General features: G+C 45.6%; 1 protein-coding gene across 4 annotated transcripts in view; it reads right to left on the reverse strand.

Moving 5' to 3' along the window:
* The window catches only part of LOC119021067 (low-density lipoprotein receptor-related protein 1-like), a 100,004-nt gene that overhangs the window by 6,215 nt on the left and 78,671 nt on the right, over window positions 1-15,118 (reverse strand). For all 4 annotated transcript variants that reach the window (XM_037101036.1, XM_037101034.1, XM_037101035.1 and 1 more), the window contains exons 42-76: window positions 14,384-14,573; window positions 14,084-14,288; window positions 13,751-13,943; window positions 12,483-12,608; window positions 11,642-11,770; window positions 11,424-11,543; window positions 11,227-11,340; window positions 10,992-11,141; window positions 10,580-10,702; window positions 10,360-10,476; window positions 9,833-9,961; window positions 9,598-9,720; window positions 9,357-9,497; window positions 8,622-8,809; window positions 8,332-8,515; window positions 8,164-8,249; window positions 7,944-8,063; window positions 7,598-7,785; window positions 6,551-6,756; window positions 6,276-6,464; window positions 6,033-6,181; window positions 5,849-5,942; window positions 5,632-5,748; window positions 5,369-5,488; window positions 4,655-4,777; window positions 4,088-4,213; window positions 3,493-3,609; window positions 2,751-2,857; window positions 2,521-2,653; window positions 2,286-2,408; window positions 2,062-2,184; window positions 1,786-1,923; window positions 1,556-1,693; window positions 1,337-1,456; window positions 968-1,233 (exon numbers count right to left, since the gene is read on the reverse strand). In XM_037101036.1, coding sequence (XP_036956931.1) covers window positions 968-1,233; window positions 1,337-1,456; window positions 1,556-1,693; window positions 1,786-1,923; window positions 2,062-2,184; window positions 2,286-2,408; window positions 2,521-2,653; window positions 2,751-2,857; window positions 3,493-3,609; window positions 4,088-4,213; window positions 4,655-4,777; window positions 5,369-5,488; window positions 5,632-5,748; window positions 5,849-5,942; window positions 6,033-6,181; window positions 6,276-6,464; window positions 6,551-6,756; window positions 7,598-7,785; window positions 7,944-8,063; window positions 8,164-8,249; window positions 8,332-8,515; window positions 8,622-8,809; window positions 9,357-9,497; window positions 9,598-9,720; window positions 9,833-9,961; window positions 10,360-10,476; window positions 10,580-10,702; window positions 10,992-11,141; window positions 11,227-11,340; window positions 11,424-11,543; window positions 11,642-11,770; window positions 12,483-12,608; window positions 13,751-13,943; window positions 14,084-14,288; window positions 14,384-14,573 — 5,015 coding nt within the window. The remainder of the gene's footprint in view (window positions 1-967; window positions 1,234-1,336; window positions 1,457-1,555; window positions 1,694-1,785; window positions 1,924-2,061; window positions 2,185-2,285; window positions 2,409-2,520; window positions 2,654-2,750; window positions 2,858-3,492; window positions 3,610-4,087; window positions 4,214-4,654; window positions 4,778-5,368; window positions 5,489-5,631; window positions 5,749-5,848; window positions 5,943-6,032; window positions 6,182-6,275; window positions 6,465-6,550; window positions 6,757-7,597; window positions 7,786-7,943; window positions 8,064-8,163; window positions 8,250-8,331; window positions 8,516-8,621; window positions 8,810-9,356; window positions 9,498-9,597; window positions 9,721-9,832; window positions 9,962-10,359; window positions 10,477-10,579; window positions 10,703-10,991; window positions 11,142-11,226; window positions 11,341-11,423; window positions 11,544-11,641; window positions 11,771-12,482; window positions 12,609-13,750; window positions 13,944-14,083; window positions 14,289-14,383; window positions 14,574-15,118) is intronic.

Raw genomic sequence — 15,118 nt, forward strand, 5'->3', positions numbered from 1 at the left:
CAAGCACACAAATGTAAAGTCCAACTAATGATTATTTTAATTATGGATTAGACTGGATGTTATTTTTTCCATTGATTTGACTCGCTGACTCAATGCACAGATGTGATTGGCTGAATAGCATCACATGAGAGGATTTAGAATGAATTCTATTGGTCTCTGAGTTTCCTGGACCGCTGAACATGTTTGAACAAGGCTAGAAATGCTGCTACGGCTGAAATAGAAACATGGCTTCAAAATCAATTAATTAATTATTAGTGGTGGAATTACAATAAATATATTTACTGAAGTATTGTACTTAAGTACAGATTTGTGGTATAAATTCTTCTAATTCATACTTCCACTCCTCTACATTTTGGAGGCAAATATTGTACTTTTACTCCACTACATTTATTTAGTATGTCTGGGTACTAGTTACTTTGCAGATTACCAACTGCATCAGAGCCAGAGCAGCAAATTTTAAAATTAATTTAGTTAATCACCAATCAGGTATAAAACACTGCTTCCAATAAACAGAAAAATGCAAAATATCAGATCTAATAATGGGTCAGGTCAGTAATGAGTGGACCTCTAGTATACCGTTTGTGCAAACATGTTAATGAATGAATAATCTACTTTTACTTGTACTTCACATACTTAAATACATTAACTGCCAGACAACACCTTTTGATACTTAAATACAGTTAATATCAGATACTTTTACTTTGAAGTAATTTTTCAAAATGATATCTTTAATTTTACTAAAATATGACTTTTGGGTACTTTATACAACACTGTTAATAATCAATAATTTATTATTTACGTATTCCAGGTCTATAGGACAATGTCTGGGTCTGGAGAGGGACAAGGTAACAGAGTAACATGGCGCCCCCCCTCTAATCGCCTCCTGCTCATTTCACATTAAAAACAGCTACTCCATGCACTGACTACCAGCTGTGTGTTTGTGAAAGGCCTCGTTTTTTTCACTCACCTCCACATTTGTGACCCTCGAGTCGCTTTGCCGGCGGTTACGGTTGCTGTTGGGGGAGGAGGAGGTAGAAGGCAATTCATAGGAAGAAATGCGCCCTGTGTGCCAGTTCGTCCAGTAGATGCGGTTTGTCTTGACGTGCAGGTCCATGGCATCGATGCGCACGTTCGCATCACCCTGGAAGATCTGCTCGTAGCGCCAGTTTGGTATGGAAGGATCCAGGCTGCGGATCTCATTGTCATCGGCGATGTAGAGCACTTGTCTCAGAGCTGAGGATGCAGCAGAAACATTGTAGTAGGGCCGAGTGGTGAAATTGCAGATAAACACGAGTTTGGAAAGCCAGCAAGAGTCTCCTATGTTAGAAGCACTCACCGTCAGCCTTGCAGGTGTCGTTGATTCTGGTGAAGTACTTGTGGCAGCTGCACTTGTGGGAACCCTTGGTGTTGTTACAGATGTGGGAACACACTCCGAACTGCCTACACTCGTTCTTATCTGTGAAACAACATAGCACGATACACATCAAACATAGTTTGAAGTTTTTAAAAAGGAGATTTTAGCTGATAAATGGTACAAGGGCAGATAAAAGCCTACCTTCACATCTGTTACGGCCATTGGCCTGGAAGCCGGGTTTGCAGGAGCAGAAAGAGTCGGTGCCATTCACCACACAGTGGGCCTCATCCCCGTCTCCACACACTGTCCTGTTACTGCGGCAGTCATTCAGCACTGTATCTGTGAGCACAGAAATGTTTAGCATGCAGTAACGCTGATAACCCTTTGCATGATGTGCACTGTCAGGAAAACTACAGAACTGCCCAACGCACCTTTCTTGTTGCAGTGGATTTCGTCAGAACCGTAGTCCTCGCAGTCGTTGAAGTAGTTGCAGCGTAGGACGGAGCTGATGCAACGGCCGTTGGAGCACTGGAACTCATCCTTTTGACATATTGGTGTGGAAGGAGGCACTTTTGGAGGAGTCACAGAGAGGTCATTAGTCTGATCATCATTTGCAGAAGTCGTACCAATCTATGATGCAGAGTCACATCCTAGTTGAATTTCAATAAAAGGCGCTTTTGACTTTACAGTAACATAGTAAAACTCACGGCAGTTGAGTTCATCGCTGTTGTCCCCACAGTTGTTGACACCATCACAGCGTTTTGACAAAGGCAGGCACACACGATCATTATGACAGCGGAACTGTCTCATGGGTGGACACTGGAATTTGACTAAGAGGACAGAAGGGGACAAAAACATCAGGGATGAGAGAAGACAAATCAAGCAAACGGTCTTAGTATTCTGTCCACATGTGAACCACAGAGATTCTCACCGCACTCCTCTGGATTCTCATCTGAGTTGTCGCCACAGTCGTCCTCGCCGTCGCACTTCCAGCCCAGGGGTTTACAGAGAGTGTTGTTGCACTGGAACTCGTCCTGGGGGCAGTGTCTGCCCACTGTAACATGGTGGTGAGAGAGGAGGGATGCAGAATGACTGATACATAAGCTGCTGAGTGCATCCACATCTTCAGCATTACATGTCGGCCTTTACAAGTGTGTGTTTCTTACCGCCACTGTCACATTTCTCCTCGTCGCTGCCATCCACACAGTCAGCGTCGGCGTCACAGCGCCAGCGGATGGGGATGCAATGGCCATTTTTGCACTGGAACTGATCGCTGTCGCATTTCAAATCACAGCCATTCTGGACCAAAGCATAAAAAATCCTTCAGTTAGGGCCCCTGGTGTGTCAAACTTCAAAGCAGAATGTCAAATCAGCAAAGGGAGCGGCCGTGCGGTACCTCGTCTGAACCATCGGCACAGTCGTGGTCCCCGTCGCACTTCCAGCGCCCGGCAATGCAACGGCCGTTTGTGCAGGCGAACTCGCTCTCTGAGCACTGACGAGGCACTGGGGACAGAGAGAAGACAGCTCAGTGGGGCGAGGGAGGTGGAGCAGAGACCAGAGGCAAGGAGCAAGGAGAGGCGTAAGGGAAGAGAAGAGAAAGCGGACTGCAAAAGGAACATGAATAAAAATAAGGCTGATAATTCATATCACAGGATTGACTCATGGGGCACAGAGGGTGGGATGGTACAACATTCTGTACTGTATGAAGTGGAGGAGCTGGAGGAGCTAGTGGGATTGAGAAGAGAAGGAAAAAGGAGCTCACAGAACGACAGAAAAACAAGCTGGGGGCACACGGAGGACTGGGTAGCTGAGGGTGTGGATGGTTGAGCTGAAACTGTGAAAACACCTACCTCTGGCTCACATCAACAGGCCAGTGTGAAATGCAAAATAGACATGAGATGATGTGAGATGTGCAAATGGCCACATGACTAATCAACGCAAAAAGGAAACCAAAGTCTAGTTGACCATTGACCATGCGTGTTGTTGAGTATAGAACAGACAAACACGCAGTGAGAGGTGATACGTCGCTTACCACTTTAACCATGCGAGCAGTCTGCTTACAGTCGAGCTCGTAACACGTTCGAAGTCAGCGTTTTCATATGGATAAATCAGCTGATGGAAAAACAAAGAGAACCTACCACACTTGTCTTCATCTGAGTTGTCCCCGCAGTCGTTGTCGTAGTCACACTGCCAGCGGCCGGGAACACAGCGGTTGTTCTTACAGCGAAACTGGTACGGCTCACATGTCCGCTCATCTGAGCACCAGACAGACACAGTAAGCACAAAGGTGACCCTGTTACTGACTTTCTCTCCTTTCTTTTCTCTCCATCTACCACTCATAATTGCCAACCCTCCCTCTTTTCATTGCCCTCTCCCGGTTTCCTCCAGGGGTCACAATTCTCCCTAAATTCTTCTGATTTATGACAATTTCTCATATTTTCCCCCCTTTTTTATAAGTTACCACAATGTGTTTCGGGCACTGTTGTCTGCTGTACGGTTGTGTCCAACTCAGTGAGTGCGAGATGGACAGAGACATAAAAAGGAGAAAGAACACTGAAGCAAATTTCAGACATCCTGTATAAGAAAATTCATGTTTCCTGTGGAAAGTTTTGAAGGAAAGAAGTAAAATCTGCGACTCCGTTTTTCCCGTCAATCACAAGGGTCGTGCTACGCCACTCCCCACTGAGAGGCTGGCATGGTCGGCTAGTACAGTATGCCACCACCAGGCCTTACCGCACTCTTCCTTGGGTTCATCTGAAGCGTCTCCACAGTCATCCTCTCCATCGCACTTCCAGCGTGCCGGTATGCAGCGCCCCGAGTCCTTGCAGCGGAACTCATCCACGCCACATGTCATTTGAGCTGCAACAGAGGGGATTTGATGGATTAGACACATCGCCACTTGGCATGGGATTATTCATTATTCATCATTATCCTGTGAGAGAATTAGATAACATATAGTTAATACTGTTTATTGTATTCATTTCTTAGTTAATTTCTGTAATTAACAATGTTGTAATGTCCAAGTGAATCATGAACAGCTGAATAATGATGCATTAGGTGAACATCAGCACTTCTCTGCAGTCACTTCTGTTCTGTTTTTTTAAACTCCAGGCCTCAGAGCAATATTCTCTACATTCATACATTATTTTCTTACTCATCCAGAGACATTTATCCTGACAGCGAAAGCCTCAGATCGATAGAATCACTCGGGTCCTATTAGAGAGGCATGTTCATGCTGCAGAGGACACTTATTTGTTGAGAAGACAGCATTTTGCACTGTAATAATGAGCTGTGTCTTACTGCAGTTGGCAGGCTCATCAGATCCATCCACACAGTCATTGTCCCTGTCACACACCCACACCCGTGGGATGCAGCGCTTGGTGATGGCACACTGGAACTGGTTGGGGGCACATGTCACCTCCGCTGCACAGGAGACAGACAGATACTCGTATATATGGAGACGGACTGCTTCATAATAACAACTTTCACAAATGAGTCCTGCCAGCGGTCCGTGGAGACTGCAATATTGATTACATAATAACATGGTGATATTGCCATTATACAGCCTTGCGGTTAAAGGTGCTAAAATGTAAATTTTGACCTCGCGATGGCACGACAGAACAGGTCATGTAGCCTCCCTCAATGGAGGATGAATGTGCTCAGTAAATGTCATGGCAATTATGTTATGCAACACCATTTGGCCTCAGGGTCTTGCTAAAGGAAAGGTCAAAATGGACAGAGATCCTCTGGGGAGTGCGAAAGTGTTCAGCAATGTCCTGTCTGCTCGATAGATTTTTGAGACACAGTTTGTGGAAGATGTGGCTTTAGGGAGGCGATAGAGGAGAGGTCGAGGGGTCACTGCAAACAGCAAGCGACAAAATGTAGTCGCTGGAGAGATATCTTGCTCTCATGGGGCAGATAAATGAACAGACAGATAAGCAGTGGGCGCTGCCAGTAGCAAAAACTGAAAAATATCAGAGGGCCTCAGGGAACTTGAAGAGAAACTCGACTTACGACAGTCCTTCTCATCCTCCCCCTCTCCACAGTTGTCCTGTCCATTGCAGCGGAAGATGCCAGGGATGCAGCGACTTGGGTGGGTACATTTAAACTGACTTGGCAGGCACACATGGATGTCTGGAAAACAAATGGTAACAAAGGATGTGAGTTATTAGAGCTGCTCCTGAGAAAATTTGACTGCGTTGACTATATGATGGTGTGTGTGTGTGTGTGTGTGTGTGTGTGTGTGTGTGTGTGTGTGTGTGTGTGAGACTCTATACCACAATTGGCCTCGTCAGAGTTGTCCTGGCAGTCATTGTCTCCATCACAGATGTAGGCCGGGTTGGTGCAGATGCCTGTGCCACACTGGAACTGGCCCGGTCTGCATTTGAACTCAGCTGTAGTGACAATAACGCAGCACATTATTAACCACAACAAACAAAACTAAATACTGCAAAATGATATTTTATTACGACGCAGTATGCAGTCATGACTCACGGCAGTCCGCGGGCTCGTCTGAGCGGTCCCCACAGTCGTCCTCAGTGTCACATTTCCACCAGAATGGAATGCACTTGTCATTATTGCAGACAAACTGAAGGGGCAGAGGAGATATTTGTTTACTATTTTTGATTTAATAATGTGTTACTGGCAAATATCAACATATAGCCTGAAGCTAGCTCACCTGACTTGCAGTGCAGTTGGACAAGCAATGTTTGCCATCGGCTGCGAGGTAAAAGTTTGTGGGGCAGGCACACTTGTAGCCACCTCCAGGCGAGAGCAGACACAGGTTGCTGCAGCCTCCATTGTTGATCTGGCACGGGTGGTCGGCCACTGAAGGACAAGGAAATGCACACAAGTAGAATGAGGATTGGCAGATGAGGATTTAAACATGGTTTTCACTGAGTGACAAGTGACTTGGTGGTACCTTCAGGCTGGCGATACGGGTGGTAAATGTGGATGTCCATGGGTCTGTGTAAGGTGCTGATCAGCACAGTCTTGTTGGTTCCCAGTGTTTTATGAGCTCTGTTGATGGACTTGGTCTCCCAGTCCGTCCAGTAGATGTACTCCTCAAACAGAGTCATGGCAAAGATGTGGGGGATATCCTGAACCAAAACTACAGGGGCACAAAGACAACATAGTTAGTAACAACAACTAAAAAAGCTCACAAAGACACTCCCACTGAGCTAATGCATGTGTTACTTGTGTGTCGGTTGGTTCCATCCAGGCTGGCGAATGCGATGTAGTCCTCTCGAGCATCGGCCCAGTAGATGCGATCATTGACAAAGTCCAGTGTGAGGCCATTTGGCCAGGTGATCTTATCCTCCACAATGACACTCCTGTTAGAGCCATCCATCCCAATCCTTCCAATGTGGGGGTTGTCACCCCAGTCTGACCAGTATAAGAACCTGCCGGGGATGGATTGTATTAGCGACGTTTGTTGTTCATAACAAATCAAAATTTAAAGACATTTTATGCTCATTGTCAGGAAATAATTGCAGTTTTGGTTACTACTAGAATAAATGATTTAATGCTCAAAACACACATCATGTATATATATATATATATATATATATATATATATATATATATATATATATATATATATATATATATATATATATATATATATATATGATAGGCCTCTTTTAACATCCATTTAGTTCCAGACGTCTTGTGGTTGTGAATTAAAATTCACAAATGCAAAGTCAGTTAAATACACATTTAATACATGTAATTAACAGTTAAGTAGGAATCAGCTGGTGTTTATAATCCCGTCTAACATCCAACTGGACTGAAAGTACACTATGTAGTTTTGGAGAGGGAATTCCAACTCACACTTGTAATACATACAGTATTAATGAGGGAATAAAACAAACTCAGAAATGTTTATTTATCACATAACTGAACAAACAAGCTGTTCTCGGAGGGAAATTAGGTCCCCGGAACACTGTTTGAAAATAGAAAGGTGGCAGGGTCCGCCAGATATTAACAAAGCAGTATGAAATTGTGTTGTCCTTTCAGGTCAGTTTGATTAGTCAGTGTATTAAGTCATGAAAACAGAACAGGGAGTTTGTTTATTCAGTTTGTTTAGGCATAAAAAAAGAATCAGACAATGAAGAACCTACTCCTCTGATTAAAATGTCTTCCCCAAAACTACATGTTGCCCCTTTTAACAAACTTTTCCTGCTAAGAAAATTCAACTACTTTTTGACCCAGATCCTCAAAGTTGTGTAGAGCCGGTCTCACCCGTAGCGTACGTCCACAGCCACAGCACGTGGTTCCCTCAGGCCGCTATTGACCAGAACTGTCCGGTACGCTCCATTCAGCTTTGACACCTCGATGGTGTCCCGTCCCTTATCGCACCAGTACAGGTTTCCTCCAACCCAGTCGACTGCCAGACCGTCCGGGTTGCTGAGTGATGTGCGATGAAGGACCTAACAAATGAGCAGGCGGTGTATACTCTCTGAGTCTGAGCCTCACAGTGAGGAGGTTTCAATGCACTTACATTCATACAAATGAAATGAATAATTTTATGTTGAGACCACAAAGGTCTTTGCTGCACATCTCACGCTCTGCTATCTGCCACGCTGACCTGAACATCGCTGCCGTTGATGTGCATGCGTCGGATCATGCTGCCCTGGGTCGTCACGTCCGTCCAATAAATCATCTGCTGGCGATAGTCGAAGTCCAGAGCAACGGCATTGTTCAAACCCTGTCAAAGTACAGGTAGCTGGGTTAATGCAGGCCAGCAATAAACCTCGGCAGGATTTCCAAGCACTTCAAAAGGACATATCTGTATCTGTAAGTCTCACCTGTTTGAGCAGTGTGTAGTTGGAGCCATCTAAATTGAGCTTTCTCAGATAGTAGCGGTTGGCGAAGATCAGGAAGGGCTCCTCATCTGCAAGGATGGAGATGTCATACGTGAGGGGATTTACTATAAACACTTCATGAGTGTTGTTAATCTTTGTCACGTTACCTACCAGAGGTGGATTTGCATATGGTCGGGTTTTCGGGGCTGAGCTGGAAACCCTCCACACACAGACAGTGGAAGCTGCCGTGCGTGTTGATGCAGCGCTGCGTGCACGGATAGGTGGTTGTGCACTCATCTATGTCGACACACGTCTTCCCGTCATCCTTCAGGCGGAAGCCGGGGTGGCATCTGCACTGCGAGGAGGAAAGGAGCAGAGAAGGTAAAGCAACCGTGCAGGCGACTTATTTCACACATTCATTACCGGAGAACTCAAGTCTGAAGCTCATAGCGTTCGGATACCTTGAAGCCTATTCTGAGGTCCTCGCAGAGCTGGGAGCAGCCACTCAGTTTGCTGTTCAGGCACTCGTTAATGAAGCAGCTCAGCTCGTCGGAGCCGTCGCCGCAGTCGTCCTTGTGGTCACAGAGCAATGTGTCATTGATGCAGTTTCCATTGTTGCAGGCAAACGCTGTGTTGTTGCATTTCTTCTCTGTTCCACGAATAAAAGAAATGGGAAACAAATTATGAGAAAATGTCAGCCGGTGCAGCTGATTTTAGTTCAGAGCCTTGGAGTTAATGTCGGTCACAACTGCTGAGAGTGGCTTCCAGCTGCCATAATGATAATAGCAAGTGTATTCACTTTAATGTGCTTTAAAGGTGCACTATGTAGTTTTGGGGAAGACATGTTAATCAGCAGAGAAAGATCGAAGTAAAACTGAATAAACAAACTCTCTTTGTTTTCATGACTGAGTAAACTGAATAAACAACCTGACCTTAAAGGACGACACAATTTCATACTGTTTACTTGACTTCAAATGTATTCTCCAAAACTACAGCGTGCCCCTTTAAATGCTGCCAAAATGCAGATCGCAGAATGCAGTCCTTGAATCTCAAGTTTTCCTTAAAGGGGTATGACCCCCATAACCCTGTGGCTCAAGATCAATTCGACATTGACATAAATGAATAACATGTTAACAAAAGGCAAACATGTGAAGCTAAAAGACAAAGTGCTTCTGGAATGGCTGTGTGGATCTAACCTGGCCCAGTGCATCGAGGATTCTTGGGGGCTTCATCTGAGTGATCGTGGCAGTCAAAGTCTCCATCACACTCCCACGAACTCTGAATGAGGCAGCGTCCGTTAGCACAGCGGAACTCATTGGATCCACATGTTGGATATTCTGCAGCGAGAAGAGTGAGTGTTGAACTGTGCTTTATTTCTTTTATTTGTATTTTTTCACAAATCATCTGTCAGGAATAAGAGGCCACGGCCCCACTCACCACACTCCTGGGACTCGTCCGAGCCATCGCTGCAGTCGGTGTCGTGGTCACACACAAAGTGTTTGGGGATACACTGTCGGTTCTGGCACATGAACTCGTTGCTGCTGCACGTGTTGTTGAACACTGAGACACAAAGAAAAAAAATGTATAAGTGAATGAGGTGAAAACTCCTATAAGTGTCATATGGATTATGTCTTTTTTCTATGTATGCTTTTATCCCCCAGCCGTCGCTCACCGCAGCCAGCTTTGACACTCTCATCAGCTCCATCAGGACAGTCTTTGTCTCCATCACACTTCCAACGCTGAGGGATACACATATGTGATCCGGGACACTGGAACGCCTCCGGACTGCAGGTTTTGGTCTCTGTGAAGAGAGGAGGTTACTGAAGAGCATTTTAATCGCCTTGTTGACTGCTATTGGCCGATCAGAAAAAAAATGGCGTTCACTCCTGAGAACAGCTTGTTTAGTTATGGGGAAAAAAATACATTTCTGAGTTTGTACTATTACCTCTTTAATGTTGTTATTCCCTCAACAAAACTACACAGTGCCCCTTTAAAGCCATTACATTTTTCACTTACATGCCAATGCTTTAGTCCATATTGTACTTCAGTAATGTGCAAAATAGACACAAGCATTCAGATTAAAGCTCTAGCTGAAAGAGTATCCCAGCATAGACAAATCAGGTTTGTTCATACTGAACCACAGAATGTACTGCCGCCTACGTATTTGTGGTGCTTGACATATCAGCACTAATCACTCACTGCACTTGCTGTCCTCGTCGCTGCTGTCACCGCAGTCGTCGGCTCCGTCACACACCCAACGGTTGGGAATGCAGCGGTGGTTCCCACACTCAAACTGAGAGGCCGAGCAGAATTTATCTAGAGGTCCAAGAAATAATTTGTCAAGTGCAGAATACAAGTGGGAAAACAAAGCAATGGCTGCTGCAGGTCGGCTTGTTTAGGTTCAAGTGTGTCATCTTACCGCAGTGAGCCTCGTCTGCACCGTTCTCACAGTCATTCTCCTTATCACAAGTCCAGCTCATGGGGATACAGCGTCCACTCGGACAGGCAAAGAAGGGCGTGGGACACTTTGTTTTCCCGCTCCCTGGCAGAGTGACAGAGAAGTGACAAGTTGAAGAAGAGAACATTAAGTAGTTTAAGCCAGCGTGAAGAGAGGGATCGAAAATTGAATTTACAATGTCTTTCACGGAGAACTTCCTTCCAAACTACAATTTAATGGATGAAAACCTTCCTTGTTTTTTTGTTTTTGTTCTATTTGTAGTAATCCAAATTGGACTCCCTGCTCTAATCCATCTGTTAAAAAATTACTATCTAACTTTCTTCCCCGAATACTGCATGTCGATTTTGGTGCTTTCCAGCGGGCGATAAAATACCTGGGCAATTTCTTTCGTCGGAGAAGTCTCCACAGTCATTGGCTCCATCACACTGCCACGAAGGGGCAAAGCAGAGCGTGGTGAACTCGCACTTCTGAAATGTCACTCCCTTCACTCCCAGATGGAAGTAACTGGAACAGTCCGTGGCAGCTTAACAAAGAGGGCAGCACTACTTTACACCACAGCCTGGGAGGAAACAGTTGCATTTACCCTGAACGTGCTCTTTTGAACTTACAGCAGTTCATCTCATCGCTGGCGTCCTCGCAGTCCACTTTCTGGTTACACTTGCTGGAGTTGGAGATGCAGCCTCCATCTCTGCACTGGAACTGATCGGCCGAGCACAGCGTGGCTGACAAACAGGGGTGCAAGAGATGATGTTTAGTTACAACATCTTCTGAAAGTGCCACATGACGGCAGGCTGGGAGAACTCACCGTTACAGAAGACTTCATCGGAATTGTCCCCGCAGTCGTCCTGCCCGTTGCACCAGGAGCTGTGCCCTACGCAGCGGCCGTTCACACATCGCCTGTAACCCTTCTTACACACACGGTTGGCTGAGAGGAAATGATCCCGACTCAGTTTACAAACGTCGACGAGAAGAATGTGGCTGAAACTGTTTTGAAAGGGGGGAAAAAAAAAAGGTTCCACTCACCACAGTAGGACTGCTTCTCGTCAGATTTATCCTTGCAGTGGGCCATGCCATCACAAGTCAGGGTGTAGTTGACACAGTCTCCATTTCCACACTCAAACTCATCGATGTTGTTACATGTTGTGTTGAGGGCTGTGAGACAAAGACAGAAAAATGCACTTAGCGAAGAGCTTCCTTCCCCCGAGGCATGTGGCAGGGTGGAGGGTGTTCAGTGCTCATCTAAATCTACTCAAAGCTGGTAACATCAAAACAGCCTGTGTGCAAAAAAGGTTCTACACACAGGATTGGCAGAGTTATTTAAAGTTGCGATATGTAATATTTATGTAAGAATTTTCGTTTACAACAAAAATAAACAAAAATTATCAACACAATGCAAACACAATTTCAGTCTTTATGTTATGTCAAAGAGATCGATGTACTGTATTGCAGAGATGTCTACTAAAGTTAGCAGTCAACCAGCTAGCCCTGTCCAACCTATTTTCGTATTACCATTTTGTAACTCAAGAGGCTATAGTCCGATAATTAGCCCCCTGTAGGTTCAGGTGGGAGATATATGTGAGATATATGTTTTTTGGTTATAATTAGTATTCCCTGTTGTCAAACTTGGTTTTCGTCCGGTATGTAACTCAGGGCCACTAGCTGCACAGCTAGAGAGCGAATGGTAGCTAGTCGACACAGCCGTAGAGTATATCGAGCAGCAGTTTGAGCCCCCTATTTGTTTGGAATGACTTTGGAAAGGTGCCCAATTTCTTTATATTGCACCTTTAACCAATTCTTTGTTTTTTTATCTCAGTAAAGTTTTTAGGCCAAACTCGTCTCTTTTTAGTTTCCTGTCCTGTATTACCTATGCAGGTGTTGTCTTCCAGAAGCTTCCTGTCTCCTCGGCAACTGCAGTTGACCCTTCCATCGGAGGTCAGCAAACACAGATCCTGACATCCTCCGTTGTTAACGCGGCACAGAGAGAACTCACCTATGCAGAGATGAGGAAAGTTAACCACACAAGCAAGCAAACGCACACACACACACACACACACACACACACACACACACACACACACATCAGCAGACAGACAGCTACGCCTGCATGAACGTAGCAACGGCTCTGCCTCCACCGAATGCATAATTCAATGTGACTCAATCTAAATGGGATTTGCAGCTATTACCACAGGCTCTCAGCTCGTATGGTCTCCGTGGGTACTGGAGCGCGAGAGAGGCGACTTAAGGGAGAAGATGGCTGACGATAAGACGGAGGAAAAAAAAAAGTGCAGGGCTGCATTGATTTAAAAGTGTACAGAGTTGGAGAGAGAAGTGGGAGAAGTATGGATTTCGAGCGAGGAACAACAATTGAGCAGGCGCTGTATGTGGTGATGTAGCGCTGATCCTGGAGCTGTGAATAACAGGTGGGCGCCCAGTCTGGTGTCTGGCACTCATATGCTGCAGTGTCACTCCTTGATTACTTCTGTCACCTCATTAAGTGCTCCGTTAGGGCAGAAAAGCATCTTTGTTCTTGTGTTTTTTGTTTGTGTGTGTGTTTAAGTATGCCTGCTTCCAACAAGCCTATATGGAAACTTTGTCTGTTCATTAGTTTGATTTGTTACTATCCTGATGTTTACACAAAGGAAGGCAATCTTTGCAGTGAAGAAAAATATTACCTCGAGTACTTCCGAGCAAACAATTTATGACTGATCACAAATTGTGTTAATAGATGTATATTGTGATGTATACAGTGGTCACAGCTACGTGCTGTCTGTGTGGTTTAGGTGCTTATTATGGCAATATGAGGTGACATAAATTTACTGCAAGAGGATTTTGCCATAAATTTCAAACCACTTAAACCTTTTAATCTTCTGATATTTACTTTAGTATTGTTATGATGTGAAGTGATGAAGTACCTTCACTTGGCAGCCAAAATGGCCCTCCCTCTCTCTGTATTTTGGCCTCTAGTTAACAGTTTCTCAATCGATTTTTAACAGAAACATTTCCAGAATCCCAGTTTATGCATACAGGGTGAGAAAATGCACTGCGATGAAGGAAAAAACAAACACTTCCTGTCAAAGTGATGATAAACACTCACACAAACAGCTGGATCCCTCCCTCTGTCTAATAACTCACAGCTATTGGTGTCGTTGGCGACGGCGACGATGCCCATCGGCTGCTGAGGAATGTCAGCACGCAGCACCTTCATGTCTCCTCCCGTGTATTTGTCCGCCCGTAGCACCGCCCTCCTCACCCAGTCGGTCCAGAAGATGTAGTCCCCGTACACAGCCAGGCCGAACGGATGCACCGGCTCATTCTTCAACACCACCTGCAGGGGGAGGCACAACCACAGTCACCATCTAACACACACAGGAGACTCCAGCCTTGCAGCAAACTGATGGCTCTTGTTGGGAAACTCCACGACACAGTCGTGCTGCAGTACAAATGTTTCCATTGTGTGTCACTCACATAGCGCCGGGTGCCGTCGTACTCGCAGCACTCTATCTTGTCCAGTGTGGCGTCAGAGAAATAAAGTTTTTCGGCACGGTGGTCGATGGCAAGGCCGTTAGGGGTTCGGATGTCGCTGCCGATGATCACAAGGACGTTGGAGCCAGTCAGTGTGGCACGCATGATACTGGGAGACTGCTCATTCCAGTTTGTCCAAAACATTAGGCTGCAGGTGACAGTACAAATCAGTGATCAAGGAATATCTTTGACATGGTGTAGAAATGGGTGTGATGTGATGAAAGAGTTTAAGAGAGTTCCAACCTCTGACACTCATCAAGGACAAAAGCTCTGGGGTGGTCGTCTCCCGACATGGTGACCACGGTGTGCCTGTCAACGGCGCCCCAGTGGCTCTGATCCACAGTGTGACGGGTGATGGTTGAGGTAGTGTAGCTGGTCCAGTACAGCATATCCCAGCCCCTGTGGTACGCCAAGCCCTCCACCGAGCCGACATCTGAGAGAGAAGAAAGGGTTGAGACAAGAGGTGGCACAGGAGGATAGAGACAAATACAGAGAACAGTGGAAAAGGGGGAAAGAAAAAGAACAGAGGGGCATTAAACCACAAAGAGGGGAAGAAAAAGAAGCACGTCAATCCCGGCGCTATGTTAAAAGGCCAAGTGTGGACAGTCTGGCAATGGACTCAGGGCTGGCAGACTGCGCTGTGGCAGCGTGGACTCAGGGCGAAGGACATGACAGCTTGGTATTAATGACCGAGAACACAGTGTGATTCAAGGCTTTTATCCAGCAAATAGCTCACTAAAAAGGTCACAATAACAGTTGCCGGCTAGCGTATTACTTTCCATCGCACTACCTCATCAACAGATGAGAAATAAGAAGTCTTTTTTTTTTTTCCCCTGCACCGCTTCCTTGAAATGAGTAAGAGGTTGTGAGCTCCTCGCCTGCGCAGAGGCCAGAGGACAGACAGGAGTCAGCCAAAATAGAGGAACACTAAGTCCAGCAGCGGCAGATAAAGAACAGCTGCTCTGCGGGTGAGAAACA

The sequence above is a fragment of the Acanthopagrus latus genome, chromosome 6 (assembly GCF_904848185.1).
Source record: "Acanthopagrus latus isolate v.2019 chromosome 6, fAcaLat1.1, whole genome shotgun sequence".
In the NCBI taxonomy this organism is placed as follows: Eukaryota; Metazoa; Chordata; class Actinopteri; order Spariformes; family Sparidae; genus Acanthopagrus; species Acanthopagrus latus.